The sequence below is a fragment of the Rhamphochromis longiceps genome, linkage group LG1 (assembly GCF_057381845.1).
Source record: "Rhamphochromis longiceps isolate RC_006_pf linkage group LG1, R_longiceps_female_GT1.1, whole genome shotgun sequence".
Lineage (NCBI taxonomy): Eukaryota > Metazoa > Chordata > Actinopteri > Cichliformes > Cichlidae > Rhamphochromis > Rhamphochromis longiceps.
Window position 1 is genome coordinate 22550747 of NC_140557.1, and position 22296 is coordinate 22573042.

The 22296-nt window shown below is 40.5% G+C and overlaps 1 protein-coding gene across 4 annotated transcripts in view; it reads right to left on the reverse strand.

Annotated features, from left to right (window-relative positions):
• Nucleotides 1-22296, reverse strand: part of syt7b (synaptotagmin VIIb) — a 135655-nt gene that overhangs the window by 7584 nt on the left and 105775 nt on the right. For all 4 annotated transcript variants that reach the window (XM_085402667.1, XM_085402666.1, XM_085402669.1 and 1 more), the window contains 3 exons: nucleotides 6852-6987; nucleotides 361-628; nucleotides 81-250 (listed from right to left, as the gene is read on the reverse strand). In XM_085402667.1, coding sequence (XP_085258793.1) covers nucleotides 81-250; nucleotides 361-628; nucleotides 6852-6987 — 574 coding nt within the window. The remainder of the gene's footprint in view (nucleotides 1-80; nucleotides 251-360; nucleotides 629-6851; nucleotides 6988-22296) is intronic.

Consider the following 22296-nt stretch of genomic DNA (forward strand, 5'->3'; position numbering starts at 1 on the left):
CTTCTCTTTCTCTTCATCTTGCCCCCTCCCTTCCTGTCTATCTTCTTTTCCTCTACTCAGCCTCTTTCCTTCTTACTCACACTGCCATCGCTACATGGTTTCAGCTCCTTCCAGAAAGTCTGCATGTTGGCTAGGTCCAGCTTGTTGAGTGGAATGGACACCTCTCCTATTGGGTCGTTCCTGCTGAAGCGATCGTAGTCAAGAACCTGGAGGTACAGGGTCCTCTGAACCACCTTCTCATAGGGGAACCCTGAGAAAGAGATTCACACACGATAGTCTTAATATGTTACAGTGATCCAGACAGAAATGACTGCCTGCATATGCTGTGAATGTGTTTAAGGAAAGGCTTCCTGATCACACCTTCGAAAAGGAAGGTCTCGTTCCAGTGGGGGTTTAGATTCTTCCTCTTCACTTTTGTCTCCAGTTTGTGCTTCTTGTCTGGCAGCAGGTATAGTTTGACAAATGGGTCAGAGGTGCCAGAAAAGTCCTTAGCTGGCAAATCCTGGCCTTTGAGAATTTTCACAGTGAGGGTGGAGTCTTGAAAACTGTATCCAACACTGAACTGAATACGACCCAGCTTTTCACACACTGGACCCTCATGTTCTTCTTCCTCTGAACCTGGTGACAGCTGACAGAACAAGAGGAGATAAGCAGGGCATTATTTATTTTTATTCAACTCTGTTATCTTATTGGAGGATTTACAGCACTGGGAAAAGTCTTTAATCATATTCATTTATTAAATAAATAATGAATAAATAAATACACTTTCTTGAAATGCTGATTTCTATTCCCCTAGCCACACCCAGGCCTGCTTACTGCCAGACCTGTTTGACCAAAGAATCACTTGAATAGAGTCCATCTGACAAAGTGAAGTAGGCTAAAAGATGTGAAAAAGTTCACTGACATCTATGACTCTGGAAAGGGTTACAAGGCCATTTCTAAGGCTTTGAGACCCCAGTGAACCATAGTGAGAGCCATTATCAACAAGAATGGAGAAAACATGGGGTGGTGGTGAATGTTCCCAGGAGTCCAGGCCTACCAAAATTACCCCAAGAGCGCACTGACGACTCATCCAGGAGGCCACAAAAGAATCCAAACAACATCTGAACTGCAGGCCTCACTCACCTCAGTTAAGGTCAGAGTTCTTGATTCAACAATGAGAAAGAGACTGGGCAAAAACGGCATCCATGGGAGAGTTCCAAGGAGAAAACCACTGCTGACCAAGAAGAACACCAAGTTTGAACCACACCAACACCAACACCAACATCAAATTTGCCAGAAAACATCTTGATGATCCCCAAGACTTTTGGGAATATTCCTTGGACTGATGAGACAAAAGTTGAATTTTATGGATGGTTTGAGTCCTGTTAGCTCTGGTGTGAAACTAACATCTCTTAAGTATCATAAAAAGAACACCATACCAACAGTTAAACATGGTGTTGGTAGTGTGATGGTCTAGGGCTGCTTTGCTGCTTCAGGACATGGACAACTGGACCGGTGAGATCACCGTTGAATGGCACAAAAAATTGAAATGAAGGTTTTGGCATGACCTTAAACAGCCTGTTCATGCTTAAAAATGTCCAATGTGGCTGAATTAAAACAATTCTGCAAAGAAGAGTGGGCAAAAATTCCTCTGCGGGGTGAAAGTTGTGAAAGGTATCGCAAATGATTGTAGTTCTTGTTGCCAAGGGTGGAAATATGACAATTATAAGAAAGATTCCAGAAGGAATCAGAGGAAGAGAACCAGCACAATCTTGCAAAAGAGATTTTTTTACGGTACTTCCTGCTTAAACAAAAACCAAAAACAACAAATTGGCTAAAAACAATAATTGAATGGATATAAACTGAATTTTGTTTCCAAGGAGATAAGATTCCAGTTAAAGAATAATATGTGTTAATGCAGATAATGTCATTTTCCGTGCTGCTGAACTGGTGTGTCCAAATTGTGAGTAGATAGACTACTTTCTATAAACAACTTCCACCCTCTGTGCAGTATGTTGTACATATGTCATTTGGGGTGGTGTTGCACAGGTAGTAGAGGTGGCGGTTTGATCATTAGCCCAGCCACAATAACAGACTTGTATGGTGACTCTGCCATAGTTGCTATGTGAGTTTGTATGCCTGTGTGGAAAAAGAAACCATCTGTGAATGATTTTATAGCACTTCTCTAAAGTTAAAAAGCTGGGGTTTTTTTTAGATTATAGATCTGTAATAGCCATGCGGCAATGCTGCTGTCAGTGTTGATAATAAAGTGTTTAAAATCTAAGCATACTGCTCAGATTTAAGTACATAAAGGATTATAATAAGTCCCTATAACAAAGAATACTGACGTGATAATGAGGGGGTTATTTTGAATATAAGACTGTTACATTAGACCGCATTACTTTATGTTTTTTTCCTAATGAACTGGGGCTAGATAGGTATAAAAGTGTAGCACCGCGGGAGCTGCACTGCTATGATCTAAATCAAGGGTCAAGCTCTGCAATATTCACAGCATGGTCACACAGTCTGAACACTTAAAGAGGAGCGAACACTAAACAAGTGACTTGAACTCCACACCACGGGGGGCACCAATTCTGAACTTCACCATAAATACCACAGCTTGTAAGTGGCAAACTAGCATGATGTTATGTTGCATGGCTAGCGTCCCCCATAAGAAAAGGGCAGAGCTGGTTGCATGGCTGTTTGGAAAAGCAGATTATCTATTGACAGACACATCCTCTGACTGATGGTGACATGGCCTGAAGGGAGGGAGAGAATCCAGTTTAAAAAGTGCTATCTGATGGGGGAAGAGCTGGAGGCATTATTCAAGGGGCAGAAACATAATATCCAATTCTGTATTTTCCCACACAATCCTGGTGGTGCTGCCCAGCCTCATTCTCTATGCTGAATATATTCACTTTTCATTATGCAGTCCTCCAGCCAACAGATGGCCTAAATTGCTATTCCCAATTTTCTGCATTTGGATACTCTCGTTTTCTTAGAGTCCCCCCCTCCCTTCTTATCCAGTTTTTAAATTTGCCTTCCTAATTTCTTTTTCTAAAAACCACAGCGATCCACGTGCAACAGAGGCAAACATGGCCAGATATATACAGTGGGGCAAAAAAGTATTTAGTCAGCCACCGATTGTGCAAGTTCCCCCACCTAAAATGATGACAGAGGTCAGTAATTTGCACCAGAGGTACACTTCAACTGTGAGAGACAGAATGTGAAAAAAAAAATCCATGAATCCACATGGTAGGATTTGTAAAGAATTTATTCGTAAATCAGGGTGGAAAATAAGTATTTGGTCGCCTCAAACAAGGAAAATCTCTATCCATCCATCCATCCATCCATCCGCTTCCGCTTATCCTTTTCAGGGTCGCGGGGGGCGCTGGAGCCTATCCCAGCTGTCATAGGGCGAGAGGCGGGGTACACCCTGGACAGGTCACCAGTCTGTCGCAGGGCCAACACACAGGGACAGACAACCATTCGCACTCACATTCATACCTAGTGACAATTTGGATTATCCAATTAACCTATCCCCACAAGCTGCATGTCTTTGGACGGTGGGAGGAAGCCGGAGTACCCGGAGGGAACCCACGCAAACACGGGGAGAACGTGCAAACTCCACACAGAAAGACCCCGGCCTGATGTTGGAATTGAACTCAGGACCTTCTTGCTGTGCGGCAACAGTGCTAACCACCGTGCCACCGTGCTGCCTATATATAGATTATATCATATTATATAGACACACTCACACACACCACACATAAATGTATCATTTACTCTTGCTTGAGTAACATTTGCTAAAAACCGCAGAGCACATCTGTTTTTTGGAAGTCATGTCGTTAAATGCACAGTTGGAAGAAAAAGCGTGCTAACCCTTTGGGGAAAAAAGTAACTTAGGCTTTCAGCACTTCTACAAAAACAAGGACAGATCTTCATCTAAACCCCAATATATAAAAGAAAAAAAATAAACAGTTTTACATTTTATGTTCTAATTATGCATAGGTAATAATCCCTCTGACTGCATTCCTTTATCAGCAGTGACTCCTGTCAGATGTTTCCTCGAACTGCTTATGAGACCAGCACAGTATTAAGGAGGAATTCAGGACTGCTCCTCACTACATAACTGGTTTGAGTTCATCAGTAATTCTGAGATGACTTGAGTGGACTCTTTAGGTCATGCCACAGCATCTCAGTTGGGTTAAGGTCAGGACTCTGACTCGGCTATCTCAAAGCATGAATTTTGTTCTTTTTCAGCGATTCTGATTCTTAATTTACTTGTGTGCTCTTCGTCAGTGTCTTATTCCATCAGTAAATCTCTCCAAAGCTTAAAGTAATTGACTTTTGCCCTGATACTACAGTTCAAAACTTCTTCACACAACTTTAAATTCATTGTTTCCCCATGGATTGCCAAGAGGCCAGGCCTAATTCCAAACTTACAACATGCTCTTTTCTTCTTCTTGTCCTTTCCTCATTGTTATGCAGCATTTTTCTCACAGTGGATAAAAAAAAGTCAGATTTGAGGGAGCTGCAGAGATCTGTGCAGATGTCCCACTTTTGCTGTCTGACTTCTGTTCTTTTTCACTTCTTTCAGGGCTTCGTGTTGAGTTCGTTGTGTGATCTTTGCAGGCCAGCCACTCTTGGGAGCACAGCAGCCCTACATACCTCCACTTTGAATCAAATTGTCCTTTTGCACCTCGATGAACACTCATAAAAAAGCATTTAACTTTTTTTTTTCTAGCCACCTTTGTGCATCTCTACAATGCACAATGCTTCTTCTGTCCTGTGAGTCAAAGTTGTTGTGATCTAGGAAAGGGTCACACATGTCAGTCTTGAAAAAAAGCAACCAGACTTCACCTCTACAAGCGACACTTCCAGTCGGATCTCCCGATCTCTTAGAATGGCTGATTCCAAGTAGTTTTTGGAGAGCTCATGAGCACTTTTAGCAATTCTTGACTGCAAGTGTTCAAGAACAACATAAAGAACACTTTTATGTTGTTTCATCAGATATTATTTGTCTATAATTCTGAGCTATTATTGTCAAAATGTTACAACCCTTTCCTTTCCTTTGTAACTGCGATTCAAAAATGAATGGACTAACCCTCGGGTGCTCGGGATCCTTCCATTAGATTCCTTGACAGTGGCAACAAACGGTAGAATATCACTAGCCTTATCCTTTAAACAAATAAAGCACATATAAGCCTCCCTATAATGTGTGGATGTGTGATAATAGGCAAAGACACTTTTCACACCACACTTTCCACCACTCTGTGAGCACCACACAAAATGAAAGCCGTGTCAGAGTACGTACTGATAAGAACCTGATGCTGACAGGACCCCCATGCAATCTCCCCCAAACCCCTATCACCTGAGATGCTTGAGTGGGTTGGATGCATATATACTGTGACGTCCAATAACATTTCACTCGGTCCCTCCTCTCAGTACTGTCTGTATATATGACTATGTCTTTTCATATAGCACCACAAGTGGCTCAAAAGTGCAGGATTGGTATTTTCAGCATGAAAGGAGGGTTGTGTAATATATAGATGGCTTTGGCAAAAGTGCCCAGAATGAGTATTATCATTAGGCACTGCCACTGTGAATTCCTCAGACACCCCATGAAACCCACATAATTACACAGTGCTCATACCGATCTGCCATATTCTCACAGCACCCACAGCAGCACTGCATGTTCTCTCACAGCTAATTACCGAACCTCTCTGAATCAGGTGCACGTTGCCGCCCCTCCCGGCGTCTCACTTCAGGGTAATGATTGCTTTATGTTTCAGTTAGCTGACTTACTGTATAGCCGCAGCTAACTGTAACGCTCTACAGGTAGGTGCGCTGAGGGTGAAGGAGAAAGCACTTTCCTGAGTGATGAAAGACTTCTCAAACAGCTTTCCTCCTCAATTGAACTGAAGCGCGTAGGCTTTCTCCGTCTTTGAACCAAAAGACTGCATTATATACAGTAAGTGACACGTAGCTCATGATAAATAAATCTGCATTGCAACTTTGATCTTATCTTTGAAGCCTTGCCAATTATTTCTCATATAGTGAAATATCAAAGAAAATCATTGCACTTATCAAATAAACCACTGTGATCTAGAAAGCAGGTAAGCAAGCAAAAAGGTTATCTGGTGGGGAAAATTGAAGGTTTCTGAGAAAATCTACTACCTCTAAAATATATTTTCATTTTAGATTGGCTGCAAACAGACACCCCACTGGCACGATACATTTTTGTGTTTTTTCAGAAATGACTTTGACAGGTTAGGTGTTATTATTACTGATAGCAATGATTGTCAAAATACAAAAATAGGGCCACGATGCTTAAAAAGAAAGAAAGAAAAGAAGCTGGGATTGTACTTTATCGCTGACATTTAATTCAGCACAGTCAGTGAAAGTGGATCATTTTAACTCAACTGTCAACTGCTGTTTTCAAAGGTAAGATAAACTGTCAAGCTGCAAACCGCCTCAAAGAAGACGATTAGCTGCTATAAGTTAGAAAACTGGGCAGCACAGGCGATAAACATAAACAGTACTGCTAAATGTATTAATTTGAGCTTTTAAAACAGTGTTCTTTGTAATGGTGATTAATCACAAACGGGTGAAAGTTTTGAACATTTTACACTATTTTCATCTACTCCTTTGGCTCGTCTTCCACTTTCTTATCTCCAGATTTGCATGCACCTTTCATCTTAGATTATGAAAGATGATCTGAAAGTACCAGTGAAGTCTCTCTGCCATCTCATTTATTCTGATTCAGAGGCTTTGCCAAAAGCAGTTCTTCCTCTCTAAATATAGTTGAAATCATCAATGCAGAAAGCAGACTACAGATCTGAGCTATTAGTACTCGTGTATGTTACCATGAGCATGTCACTGGTGACCGAGTTGGCCAAGTCAGAAACAGAAGAGTTGGCTTCGTGGCCCTGCCCGTGGCGGCGTCCGGTCTCGTCTGGAGTCTGACCTCTGGGGCTGCTGCCTGGTTTGTTACCTGGAGTTCTGTTAAAACAGAAACAAGCACAGTGATTTTTACACATATAGCTTGTTTCCAGTGTTCCTAAGTTTATCCTCAATACATGTAGTTTACATCCTCGGGCCAAATATTAATTATTTGTTTTGAAAATTTGTATTTAAGTGTAGCTAAGAACCAATATCCTACCAGACAGGCCACAGGAAGTCAATTATCATTACCTACAGCAAGAACCAATGCAATGAAAAGAACAGTTTTATAATGGCCTATAAAGGGAGAGAATTCACTGTCAATACAGATAACACAAGAAACCAATAAAACTGGATTGAAAAAACTGTCTAATTTAAAGGGCTTACCCTGATTTGAGTCACGGTTTGTGTTATAAGTTGGTTTGCATGTGTGTGTTTCATTATTACACCATGAAAATGTAAAGATTTGTGGCCTCAAGATCCTAATAAACCAAAGTAAGGTAAGGTAAATTTCCTGGCTTACATTACCCAATTACTCTTGTTTCCTTGCTGTTCCACTTCAGATTTTCCAGGTATTTCCTTGTGCGTTTTTCCTAATCTTTCCCTTTAAGTGACCTTTTGAACTAGTTTTTGGTTTTTTTTTGCCCACCTCATGTGGCAGTCTGCTTGCATAGATTAAAGATTTGGATCTTTGAATTGTAATTCTGTCTCGTGGGTCCTTTTCCCATTACATTCGTTTCAAATAACGTCAATCTTCCTGCCAGCATACAGTGACATTAGGCAATAATATGTTTGCAGCAACTACTGGATGGAAAATTACACTGCCCCTGTAAATAACGACAAATATCAGTGGACACTTTAGTAACACCTGGCTGCTACTGTTTTGGACTCCTTTTTACATTCACAGCTGCATGAATTCTTCATTGCACAGATTCAACAAGGTGCTGCAAACAGCCCTCAGAGATTTTGGTCCATGTTGACATGATAGCATCACACAGATGTTGCAGATTTGATGGCTGCAGATCAATAATGTGAATAATTGCGCTGTGATCCAGTGACTATGGAGGAGACCTCAGCTTTGAGCTTTTTGAATGGTATGTTTTCTTGATGGAAGCAGCCTTTAGAAGATGGATACACTGTGGTCATAAGGGGATGGACACAGTCAGCAGCAATAGTCAGCTGGACCGCCATTCGATCTGTGCTCAGTTTGTACTAAGGGGTCCAAAGTGTGCCAAGAAAATATCTCCCACACCATTACATCACCACCATCAGCCCTAACCTTTGATACAAACCAGGATCCATGCTTTCATGTTATTTATTCCAAATTCTGTCACTGCCATCTGAATGTTGCAGCAGAGCGCTGTCATCACCCAGAGAACAGCTGCTCACTCTGTCAGTGCGCCCCAGGGCAGCTGTGGCTACAATGTAGCTTGCCATCGCCAGTGTGTGAATGTGTGTGTGAATGGGTGAATGACTGAATGTAGTGTAAAGCGCTTTGGGGTCCTTAGGGACTAGAAAAGCGCTATACAAATGCAGGCCATTTACCATTTTTTTTTATTTTGTGTTTTTCTGAGATGGTTGTGTGGGCAAACCCCAATCTGGCACCAACAGCCATGCAACACTCAAAGTCAAAGTCCTAAATGCACTGAGTTGTGATTGGCTGAGAAAATGTTTGCATCAATCTGCAGTGAAACAGGTGTACCTAACACAATGTCTGATAACTGACAAGTGAAAACAGTCAACCACGTGCAGCAACAGACTCTCACACTGGTATATTAATAACTGTTTCCTTTTTTAAAAAAAAAATCAATTCAATTGTTTCTCCTCTCTCCCCTATTTTGGGATTGGTCATGTCTCCCTGTGCTCTCTTTTTTCCCTTTTCTCTTTCCCCTAACCCCCAACTGATTGCAGCAGATGGCTGCTCCTCCCTGAGACTGGTTCTGCCGGAGGTTTCCTCCTGGTGAAAGTAAGAATTTTTTCTTCTCACCACAGCACAGTGCTTGCTCACAGGGAATCGTTTTATTGTTGTGGTTTCCTCCTGAATACCGTAGGGTTTTTACCTTGCAGTATAAAGAACCTCGAGGCAGCTGTTGTTGTGATGTTGCGCCACATAAATACCTCTGAATTGAACTGAACTGAACATATTACAGTGATCCAGATACTTTTTTGTATTTAAGTTGCTCAGGTAGCATAGGTTGTAATAAAATTGCATCAAAAAGACATTAAAGCAGTCATGGCCAATTTCTTGCAGTGGTTGACTATTAATATATATATATAAATTAAAAACGCTCCAAGATAAACATACACCAGTGCAAAACTTTGTCAGACACCACCTGTCACTTTAGACACTTTGAAGACGATCTGTACAGAAAACTATTTTTAGAAACAAATGCTGCTTTTAACGATGCTGCTAAAAAATTCTTCCCAGCTTTTTCATTATGTAACTATTTGGGATACAGAAAAATACAAACATGTGATACCAGTCTAGGCATAGTGACAAATAACACTAATAAGATGATGCAGCGAGAAAAACAAAAAATAGCGAGAGTGACAGTCAGACAGACAGAAATAGCGAGCGAGTGAGCAGGTGAGATACTAAATACAAAGGTAACAGCGCAAGTTAGATTAAAAGAAGGGAAAGATGATCCACGAGATGAGATAAATTAGAGTAAAAGCAAAGGAGATGATTTATTTTTATTGAGACAATGAACGAATGAATGTGAGACACAGTTAGACACACATTAAGCTTTAGCTCAGAGAAGGGGAGATGGGATAAAAGCTCTGAAACAAAGCAGAACAGAATTGGCGAGGAGAGTCAGACACGCTAAAAAGCAGACAGAGGAAGCAAACTGACGTGTAACACAGGAAAGCAAAATAGAAGGAGGCTGGAGAAAGAGGGGTGAGAGATAGACAGGGGTTACACAGCAAAGAGACAAGCAGAAGTAGAACGATGCTGAACAAGAAGAGGTAAAAAAAGAAAAGGATATGGTGTGGAAGAGAAAAGAATGGATTCGTCACTCCGCGTTTATTTCCTGTGATTTGCAGGTCATAGAGCCAACGATGCACCACAGCCTCAATTCAAACTGTAATGGTTTATGTTCCACAGGTCTGTCAAATGCAGATTAGTCTCACATGCATGTGATCCCTGCAGGTTAAGCTAAAAATACTCAATTGAACCTTTTAATATCGACCCTTAATACGTTAGGGAACCATGTCCCACCTTAAATAATTACATAACACCTGGATGTCTCGCTCTGCCACTGATGTGACTCTCACCGGCACAGTGTGTGGTCTGTGTTTTACACATTGTTAATATTTCACCACTAATACATCTAAAGTTTGTACAGCAGCTGATCAGCTCACAAAGCACAACTTAACACACAATTTTTTTTACAAAGCAAAGAGATGAGTTAAATGGAAAACCTGACATTCTCACGAGACCTACCATATTTGAACAAGTTCCCGCAGAGCCAGGTACCTGCTGAGCTTTGAAGGACCAAACAGTGAGAATAAATGGGTCACATCGTTAACAGAGTTCATAGAGAGGACAGAGGGTACCTTGACACAGACACAAGACTTGTAATTGTGCTGTGGTGGTGGAGTAGTTAGTGCCATTGCCTAGGAGCCTAACATGGAATTGTGGGTGGGCCTAAGGGGCCCGACTGATCATACTTATCAGTGATGGGAATAACAGCGTTACAAGTAATGGCGTTACTTTTTTTCAGTAACGAGTAATCTAACTAATTACTATTTCTATCGTTACAACGCTGTTACCGTTACTAACAAGCAGAGCTGGACCGGCCATCGGGCATACCGGGCATTTGCCCGGTGGGCTGATGGTGATTTTTTGTTTTTATGGGCCGATGGGTGTTTTTTTTTTTTTGTTTTGTTTTTTGTAACGGTATAAACAATGAAAGATGGTGGATTGGCCAGATGCTGGCCGATGTGTAAAAATAACTCAGTTGTTTGGTGGTGGCTATGGTGGAGCTTCCACAGAGGCCAGCAGGTGGATGAGAGAAAGGGGAGGCAGGAGGAGGAGAGACCCGAGGCGGCCTCCGGTCCGAGTGTCAGGTGAACTGAACTTCAGGTAGGAAGTTATGACCTACAGTCTATATGGGTCAGATATAAACCAAGGTTAGGTGTGGTTTATTATTTGTGCTAACTTTTTACAGTCAGTTACAATAACTCGTACTGTGTACTAGCTAGCATGACGGAGTTTCTATACAGCTGGGTGGGTGCTATGATGTTACTGATAGTGAACTTATTCATAAGGTGAGTTAGTATAGTTGCCAACTGTCCCGTAAAAAACGGAATTGTCCCGTATTCAGAGAAATAAAGTAGTCGTGGTAAGCCAATCACATGACTTTAAGATGACAAAGCAACAAGGTGATATATACCAGTTTTTAAACTGTGCTGATAGGCCATGTCATAGTCATGATAAACAATATATATACGCGTGTTTCTTCCTGAATAGTTTCATGTTTACTGTCTAAGGACAGCGCTAGCAAGCACTCTCTGCTTATGAACAAAAATTTAAAAAACAAAACAAAAAACAGCCCGTTCGTTTTGGTGGAAAAATGCACCATGACGGCCAAAAGGATGATACCAAACAAGGCAAAGTAAATACTTTTTAAAGATGTAATGTGGAGGGAAAATCAAAAGTAGTGAAAAATGGCCAATTATACCCTGGACCCCAGAGGGTTAAATGTTTTTTTTAAAGTAACGCAATAGTTACTTTTCAAGTAATTAATTACTTTTAGAATCTTGTAACTCAGTTACTAACTCAGTTACTTTTTTGAAGAAGTAACTACTAACTATAATTAATTACTTTTTCAAAGTAACCCAACACTGATACTTATACTTTGTATGTTTTCCATGTGCCGGCACGGGTTTCCTGCAGGTATTATGGCCTCCTCCCGCAGTGCAAACAGGCAAACATAGCAAAAATGATTCATGAATGGTTTGTGGAGCACAACGAGTTTTAAATGTTGACATGAATTCACTCCAATCTAGCATCTGTGGGATGATGTGGGCAAACAAGGGGCCCCACCTCGCAACTTACAGGACTTAAAGTTTAACTGTTGTTAAAATCTTGGTGTGAGATACCACAGCACAGTTTGAGGGGTTTGGTGGAGTCCATGCCTCAAGAGGTCAGGGCTGTTTTATCAGCAGAAAGGTGGACAATATAATATTAGAAAGGGGGTTATAACGTGATGCCTGATCTCTGTATATACTAGAGATGGCACGATACCACTTTTTTATGTCCGATACCGATACCGATATCATAAATTTGGATATCTGCCGATACCGATATGAATCCGATATAGTGTTTTTTAATCAACAAAACTGTTTTTTAAATATCTTGCTGAATTTTGTATAAGTTCATACTCAAGTTTAAAACAACAACTACACTAAAGCTATTCTGTTATACCTGTATGCAAAAAAAAATGTTTCATAGTTCAGCAATACTGATCAATCTAATAAACTTAAACCTACACCATCCTCCCTATTCTGGTATTTTAAAGAGTACTTAGCGTAAATATTAAGCAACCTAACTAATAGGGTTCCAACTCCCAGCAACAACAAAAATAAATAAATAAAAAATAGGGAACCACCCCTCACGCTCCACCTCATGATGCTTAATCGAAGTAATCAACCTTAATTTGATGCAGTGTGAAAAAAAATGCACAGAAATCAATTATTTTTCAAGAAATATTAAATAGATTCAACATCTTTCTTCAACAAAATTGCAGACTGCACAGATGGTACCTTCCCAAAGGAAAAAGTACTATAGCTTACTAGGGTATATTTATTACCGTAGACTCAACAGTTACTATATACAGTAATGGACTTCTATTCATTTTACATCAAATTAAAACTTTGGGTGTAAGATTCGGATAATTATTTATTAAAAGCTAGACATTTTAAATGAGAATAAAGAAAAGTGTGTCTTTGTGCCCCTTTTCCCTGTTAATGCCCTATCGGGCCCCCTGGCTAAACTTTGCTAGATCCGCCCCTGCACAGTTACAGCCGTCAGCTGCGTAGAAAAAGATCCTGGTGTAGAAAGTAATATTAAATAAATTCTAACAACAGCTTATCAAGCTTAAACGTGCTGCTGTTGTTTATCCACTGGTTTCCTCTTTCTGGTGCAAAGTGGGCCAAAAGCAAACTAGAGAGATGGACTCGCCACAGAAAAGCCGATCAGCTGATCGTTAAGCAGTTTCATGATTGAAGTAGCAGCAAGAGGAGGCAGTCGCTCCATATATCGCTTGTTAAGCTTAACGCAGGAATGCTTTACAAACATTCAGAGATGGACTTACACACTTGCTTTACTTCTCTCGGGGATAACTTTGTCGGAGATGAAATGCCGGGTTGCTAGCGAAGCTCCACATGCTATCCAGACCACCGACAGGTCCCGCATGCCACAGCCGCTCTATCACGTGATGCATACTGCTCCGACGTGCTAACGTTCTGAGGCGAGTTAAGGCGCGTTGCAAGTTTTGTGAGGTGCTTTCGTGATATTTAATGGATCGGATTACATTTTTTATTTTTCTCCGATATCCAATCCAGTAATTTAGGTCAGTATCGGACCGATACCGATACGTAATATCGGATCGGTCCATCTCTAGTATATACATTGTGTTAAAGGACTGAATGCACATTACATGGCTTTGGTCATTTCTCGACAAATATTCACAGCAAAATAAAAAGGAGATCTTGTAGGGAAATAATGGAGAAAATGCCCAGCTGTGTTTATGTAAGGTTCATTGTTTAAGGTTCATGTGGCCTCTGTCTTGTGTGTTTGATAGTGATTTAGTAGGGCTCATTGGGCTGTCACTTTGCCAACCCTTCCTACAAATAAGCATTTATAGACTCTTTGGGTAGAGACCAGCTGACAAGCATATATTATGTGCCCTATAGTTTAAAGTGAGGAATGTCTTATCCATGAAACTGAGCTACCACTGAAAACACATTTAAAATAAATCCTTCTTAAGAGTTTCATTTAAAAAAAAAAAAGAGGAAAATAACTCAACAGTACAACCTACCTGGAATATAGAAACAAACATTTTAACATTTTTAGGTACTAAGTGGGATGCTGAGATTTTAGTGTTGGCAGCAGACATTTAGAATTACTTTGACTGTGCCAATAACCACAGTTTTCAAACCGGTCCCCACTGAAAACATATGCTTGAAAGCACAAAGGTGGATTAAAGCAAGTTCTCTGCTCTTGATTATAGTAAAGACACGAAATACAATCTGGGTTTAGACAAAAATCAAAAGTAAATAAAATCACAAAATGTTTTGACCATGATTCAGTAATTCTCTTTTGTCTTTCCTGGTCTTGGTCCACATCTTTAAATTCCTATCCTTTGAATCTTTGAATGCTGGCTATCCCTTTATTGTTGTGATCAAAAACAGTGTTTGTTCCACTCTTAACTTTGTGGGACACTTTTTAAACAATATCACCATTTCCCAAAAGCACTGATTTTATATTAGTCCCTTCATATGTCTGAGGGCTTATAACATTAATGTTAACTAACTAATAAAAGTTTTGTTGAAAAGACATTTTCATTCTATGTAATCAATTCACAAATGTATAACTTAATTAATCTTCCATGTTTCTCAACCCTTACATGCTATTCATATTCCATACTTTTATATTTTAGCTTGCTTCAGCTTTCACATAATATGTGTCTATAACAAACTTTGAACAATATATCTATTAAGTATGTGTAAATAGCCTATTTGGCATTAATAAATGGATAATCAGTCCTTAATAAATGTTTCAGTGAGAAGGGAAAATGTATTTCTTGCATGTATTTTTCATGTCATGTTTTATTTAAGACATGAAAAAACCCAACAACCACCATGTTATAGTATTATTTTGAAATAATATTATGATGATATGCGATTCCCACACTATCTTGTCCATCACACTGCCTCTACCAGCTTGCTTTCTTCCCATAGTGCATTCTGGTGCTAGGTGTTCACCAGGTAAGTGATGCACATGCACATGATGTAAAAGAAAACGTGATTCATTAGACCAGGCCACCTTTTTCCACTGTACTGTGGTCGAGATCTGATGTTCACATGGCCATTGTTGGTGCTTTCGGTGGTAGACAGGAGTCAGCATGGGCACTCTGACTGTCCTGCGGCTATGCAGCCCATACCATACACAAAAAACTGTAATGCACTCAGTATTCTGGTGCCTTTCTATCAGAACTAACATGAACTTTTTTAGCAATTTGAGCTACAATAGCTCATCTGTTGGATCAGACCACACGGGTCAGCCTTCCCTCCCCATGTGCATCAGTGAGCCTTGGCTGCCCATGACCCTGTTGCTAGTTCACCACTGTTCCTTCTTGGACCACGTTTGATAGATACTGACCACAGCAGACTGGCAACACTCTACAAGAGCTGCAGCTTTGGAGATGCTCTGACCCAGCAGTCTAGCCATCACAGTTTGTCAGACTTGCTCCTTATGCTTTTATACTTTATACTGCTTTTAAACTTTAAGGATACAAAGTTTGTTTATTTGCTCCTTTATATATCGCAGCCGCTAACAAGTTCTATGATGAAGAGATAATCAGTGTTATTTACTTTACCTGTCAGCAGTCATAATGTTATGCCTGATCGTTGTGTGCATTGATTAAAAAAAGTTTTAATCAATGCACACTTGCATAGATTATGCATGAGAACATATTCACTCCTCTGTCTACTCTAGTATATTGAGGTACTGAAAGTTTTTTTTTACTTGATGAATAAAGCTCAAGTAGAGAGATTCAGGTAGAGTCAAACAAACCTCTAAAAGCAACCAGTGGAAAGTGTGCTGGATAATAAATTAACAGGTACTGTAAAAATGTTCCCGTCTTTCAAACATGAGACACACAATTAGTTGTTCGGTGCTCGAGCAGACACAAGAAAAGCAATAAACGATTAACAAAAAACAGACAGCCCCCCTTCCCAAAAAATGCCATTATAATGTATGGATCCAAACTGGGAGTTATCCAGCTCGACATGCAGAAAACATCTGTCAAGCCCTTCCCTCTCTTCAGCTTGATAGCCTAATTTATCAACAAGAAAACAAAGCATAATTCACTACATTGCTCTAACGTGTGCATTTATCATTGAATACTCAGTGAAAACACAAAGTTTGCATAAAACATATACCAGACAAAACATTTATAGAAAATAAGATACCATTTTTAGTAATGTAAAAATTTGTTCTACTCGTTTATCATAAGAGAGATGCCATTAATTGGTTATAAATTTTAAACATATCTAATAAAAACAAAAGGGTCGGATTCTTTTGCATTTCAGGTGATTAGAGCCTGAGCAACATAGGATTTATAAGACTAATACTGATATTTGGTGATGCGATACGCCAGTATATTGGACAACAGTTTTTTCATTCAGAAACATGATACTTAAACAAATTACCATTAGCACTTGCTTTGTGCAGTTAGTCATTTACTCCTTTACATCCTCCCAGGCTACTCAGGTCCGCTAGTGTTGTGTTTGTGGTGTTCCAGACATGGGTGTTGCTGGTCTGGATTGACTACAAGAAAGCCTGCGGCTCTATGCTCCACTCATGGATACTGAACTGCTGGCCACTGTACAAGGCTAAAAGTGCACTAATAACATTCATCAGGAACTCAATGGGAATGTGGAAGACAACGCTGGAGGCCAACTTGAAGGGAACTGCACATACCAAGATGATACATTGTCCCTGCTGCTGTCCTGCCCATGATTGGTCCCCCTAAGCCAGCCCATCATTAAGCGCACTAAGATTCACGACTGGAGTGATCATCATCCACCTCTATATAGATGGATGACATAGAGCTATATGCCAGGAGTGAACGAGACATCGACTCACTGATTCACCTCACCAGGATCTACAGTGAGGACATCAGGATGTCATTCAGACTCATAAGTGTGGCCGAATGGTTGCAAAGTGAGGGAAGGTGATCCAGACTAAAGGACTGGAGCTCCCAGAAGGTAGAATAGGAGATATACAGGATAAGCTACAAATGCATGAGTATCGCAAAGGCCGATGAAAACCATGTTAAAGATGCACAAAGGTTAGCCACAAACAAATACCTCCAGAAAAAGGTGTTGAGAAGCCATCGAAATGGTAGGAATGAGGAAGACATCAATACACATGCCCTACAGGTCATCAGATACCCAGCTAGAATGGTAAATTGACCACAAAGGAAGACAGATGCCACTGATAGGACACCAAAACTCACAATGACAGAGATCTCCAACTGAGGTCCAGCACCCAAAGGCTCTATGAGGAAGGGCGAGGATTAGTGATTGTCAGAACCACAATCCATGATGAAACACAGAGCATTCATGAATATATCAGGAACATGGTACCCGGAGATGAGGTGCTTGGGCAGCTGAAGATTGGTCATTCCTAAGAAACAGGAAGAGGAACTGTCAAGGATGACCACTGACAGATAGCAGAAGTGGCTGATATCAAGAAATCCTACCAGTGGCTGGAAAAAGCCATCTAAAAGGACAGCACAGAGACTTTGATCATGACAGAACAAGAACAGGCCCCACGCCACAGATCCATAGAGGCTGTGGTAGCACATAGTAGTTGTCACGGCGAATGGGATCAGCCGTGTGGAGAAAGTAAAGGAGGATCCAAGCGCAGGCACTCGTGGAGGTGCGAAGGGTGTTTATTGTAAAAATAAAACACGAACACGAAGGTGGGTGAGCAGAGGCACATGGCGGTAGATAACAGGGAGAACACACGGATGAAACACAAACAGACCAGGGACTAGTACACGAGTAGACACGACTTAAATACACACAGAAGAACACAGAGAGATTACACACAGGTGGGGAACACAACTGGAAGTAATTGACGAGACGAGACAAGGGAAGCAAAACTGAATACACTCACATGAGACATGGAGCTTCACAATAAAACAGGAAACAAGAAACAACTACACAAAGACGCAGACTTGACACTGAACTAAACCTACAGGAAATACGAGGGCACCAGAACAAAACCTAAGAACTAAACCCTAAACCAGAATAAACTGAAACATAGAATATGATAATAACCAAAACGGGATGACAAAAGAATAAGAACATAAATCATAATACAGAAGAATACCAAAATATAAGAAACAAGAAATGCTGGGTCAAATGACCCAGAACCATGGGAGCAGTAGGATATAAGATGCAAGCTGGGACTGCATACACGAGGAGGCACAACCAAGTGGCTGGGATAGTGTACAGCAACATCTGTGCAACATATGGACTAGACGTCCCCAAGTTCTGATGGGAGACACCACCAAAGGTGTCTAAAACTGGACCAGTAGTACCAACCGATTCCAGGTACAACACCAGCAATCTCTGTCCAGCAGAGTGCAGTCAGCTGCAATCAGATATTTTTTTAGATACTGCTATAATAGTGGAAACTCTTACAAATAAGAAGACCAGCGCTTCTGAAAAGCAGGCTTCAGGCTCCTCTAAAAATTTGGTTTTTAACCCCATATTCTTGAATGTGATTTCCCTATATCATCACCTCAGACACAGACCTCCCAACCACCCATCATTTTACCAAGCGTCCTTTCTTTGTGTGGATGTTTGCGCTTAGTCTTAATTTTTAAAGGTGGCTTTCAAAAGTTAACTTTGCTAATTATGAACCAGCTATATTATTCAGTATGTTTCCAGCTTGTTTTCAGAACCTATACTGACAAATGGAGGTGACAATGCTCAAAAGCCCAAACAAAACAGAAGACAGGAGAGGAGCCTCCAATCAGAAAAAAGCAAACATAAGTGCATTAAAGAGGCAGGAGCTAAAATGTTGTGTGGACTGTAGATCATGCACAAATACTCTAGAAGATTTCAGTAATAAAAACGTGAAGCTGAAAATGAACATAATAGGTCTCTTAAAATTTTTATTGGGTGATCTGCCTTAAAATTTTTATTTTTTCATTTCCTTCCTGCCTGAACTGCAAATAAAAACCTGCTGCTGCTTCCTGTGTCATCGAATCACGCCTGTTGACGGTAATGTCCTGGGAGACATTGAGGCTACTGGGTGTGGTAGGGAGGTGAGTTCATCCATGCGTGTCAATGTACATATTTACTCACTGCCAAACACACACACACACACACACACGCACGCACGCACGCACGCACACACACACACGCACGCACGCACGCACGCGCACACACACACACACACACACACACACACACACACACACACACACACACACACACACACACACACACAGGTTGCAGCAAAGCAGCTGCATAATATTTCAGACAGACATGATAACATCCCCAAATTAGCTTTACGTGCAGTGATATAAAGAAAATGATGAGACGTGACAAAAATAGGCCTTTGTTACTCTGAGAGAACGAGGAGAAAGAGTAATTATCTTCCAGGATAATTCTCACTAAACAGCTGAAATGTTGCTCTGCAGTTATCTGTATTCAGCAGCAGAAATACATACACTACTTTGGCAATCATTAGAAAATAAAAAAGGTGTTCACATGCATCATGCCGTGGTTATCAACTTAAGAATTTCTCCAAAGAGGAGTAAAAATATCTTTAGCCACGAGTTGCCCCTTTTTCTGCCAGCTAGTGACTATCTTTTCTGAAACACAACACCAGTTACATAATTCATCCTTTAGAGGTTGTTGTAACCATGACTACTGAAATGTGTGCTCCCACTTAAGGTTGTACTCACTACCATCATGTATTTTACACAGGGGTGAAGTAACCATGGTAACAGGAGCCTTCAAAAGAGGGCAATGAAATCCAAGGAAGTTCCTCAGAGAGGGGCATATATTAAAAATAGCACCAAAAAAAAAAAAAAAAAAAAGCCTGCAGGGCAAAGGGACCAAACATTTAGAAATGCCTTTGAAAGACACTCTTTGACTTCCTCATACCTACACTCTTCTAACCCCCTGTGACATGCGAAAACACCTCAGCACATACCGCCATGTACGTGTGAGCTCACGCTGAAAATGGCTGATTCATAAATGTCAAAAGAAAGTGCAGAATAACCTCCAGCCAGCAAAACAACAGGCAAAAACAGAAATGGGCAACTATGGACTTCTACCTTCTTTTCCCTTCTAGACTATCGAACTGAAGAAGCTCTCGTTACTTTGCTGTTTCGATGGTAGGGAAATGCGAACGAACAATCAGAAGTTTATAAAACGAGACACAGGAGTGCGCGCACACACGAGCACACACAAGCATCCCCTGGAGAACCACTTCGATCTGCCAGAGTGAAACTTGAAACCCGACTTTTGACCTCATGGCCTCAATCTGAGTTGAAAGCCACCTTCTGAGTAATTGGACAAAGCAGGTCATTACATCCCCGGGGACAATGCAGTGAAATCTTATCTTCTTCTGTGTAACATGTGTATTGTCTGCTGGACAGGCTGGTGAGCACTGATTAAGAAAGAGTGAATAAATGAAAGGAACATGCTTCATTCATCTGGCTTTGACAAAGGTGTGTCATAGAAGTAATTATTGGGGAAGAGACTGGATTTTTAAAAAAAAAGGAAGAAATTTTCATTAAGAAGCTCAAGTTGGAGAGTATATCTTCACAGAAGACTCAATGCAGGCAAAGCAATGTGTGCATTACAAACGTAATGGATGAGGATAATTTCAGTGAGTGTGTTTATTTATTTCATTTTATGGCCATAATTAAATCTTTTTGATCCCACTGTTCTGTCACAACACAGCTCCTTATAGCTGAGACACAAGAAAACAATGTGATGGCTGCACAATTACATGGATTCTGTTTGCTTACAGGTGCCACCAAAGGGTCTATATGCAGACTTTATGAAGCAGCTGATGAGCTTCTGTTTTCTGAATACACAATATGAAATCAGCAATAAAACCTTTATTAAATGTTTAGCAATAGATTCATCAGATTAAATCATAAATATTTTGTCTTCAAGGTGACTATTTAAAAGTGACAACATGAGCTTAGGTTTTATTATTTTTACATTCTACTTAGGTTTTTTTTTTTATTTAAATATTAAAAGGGTCGAATTGGTATTTATAACTTATTTGACAATTAACCTTAATACATTTTTACAATGTGCAGTAAACTTCAACAGCTCAGTTACACCAGAGTAAATATAGCATGGCAACCTCCTCGTGACAAGGAAAAATAGGTGGTTGCCGGGTGGTTGTATTGAATTTTTGGCATTTATTGACTGATCATAAGTAGCTACAGTGACCAAGATAAGATAATTGCACAGGCTGCCTGGTGGGAGGAAACTTATCTCTAAACAATTGCACTTTAACTCGGACTACAATCACTCTCAGGCGAACTAGCAAAGGCAAATAATTGCAATTTAATTTATAAATGAGATGGCAGTGAGTGCAACTTGTCTGTGTCATGGTTCTGGGTCTTTGACCCAGCGTTTTGAGTCTCCTGATTCTTTCTTCTGCTTTAGGAGATGATTTAAGTTCAAGCTGTGTACTGTTTACTCTTGAATTAGTTCTTCTCTGGTACCTCTGAGTTTTTTTTAACCTACATTTATGTTTCATGGTTTCTTGTGTGATATTAGTTCCCTTTCATGTTCTGGTTTTGTCTCTGTTTTCTGCTCAGCGTCTCATGTGGAAGTCAGTCTTGTCTCCATCTTTATTTACCTCTCTGTCTACCCAGTCATGTCTGCTAACTTCACACGTCTCAGTGTTTGTTACTTCCTATTTTATTTTGATTGTCCCTTAGTTTTGCTTCACTGTGTCTCGTTAGAGTCCATTCAGCTGTGGTCCCTGACTAGATAAATGAAACCAGCAAAAAAAAAGAAAACCAAAGCCTCGCCCTCAACCCCCCCCCCCCCCCAAAAGAAAGAAACAAAACAAAACAGAGCTATGTTTAAGAACTGGAGCTAAGTCTTTGCGTAATTGTGCTTATATTTATATTTAGTATTTAAAAAAAAAAAGAAAATAATGTATACCAATGCAGGGCAACTGTCCACAGGGGACCTCCATTGCTTTTTCTGGTGCTTGGAAATGAAGCAGATTTCTCTGAGTCTGCCCAAGCTGACAGTTATCTACACTGACAGAGGAGTGCTGATGTGACATCATCACATCACAATGTCAGTCAACACCCTCAGGAGAAGGAGGATAAGGTGAATAAGGGGATAGAAATGGAAAAGGAGAAAGGGCTAGGCAAAAGGCAAGTAGGAAACAAGGTTGTGCAGTTAACTTAGGGAGGAAACTAGGAGAGATGGAGACAAGATGAAGGACAGGTGACAGTGACGTTAAAAACCACAGTGAGAGCAGTTGAGGGTAAGGTAGAAATTGATGAGTGAGGCGGGAAAGAAATGGGCGGCACAGGACAAGGGAGCAACATTGGATGGATGGGTGAG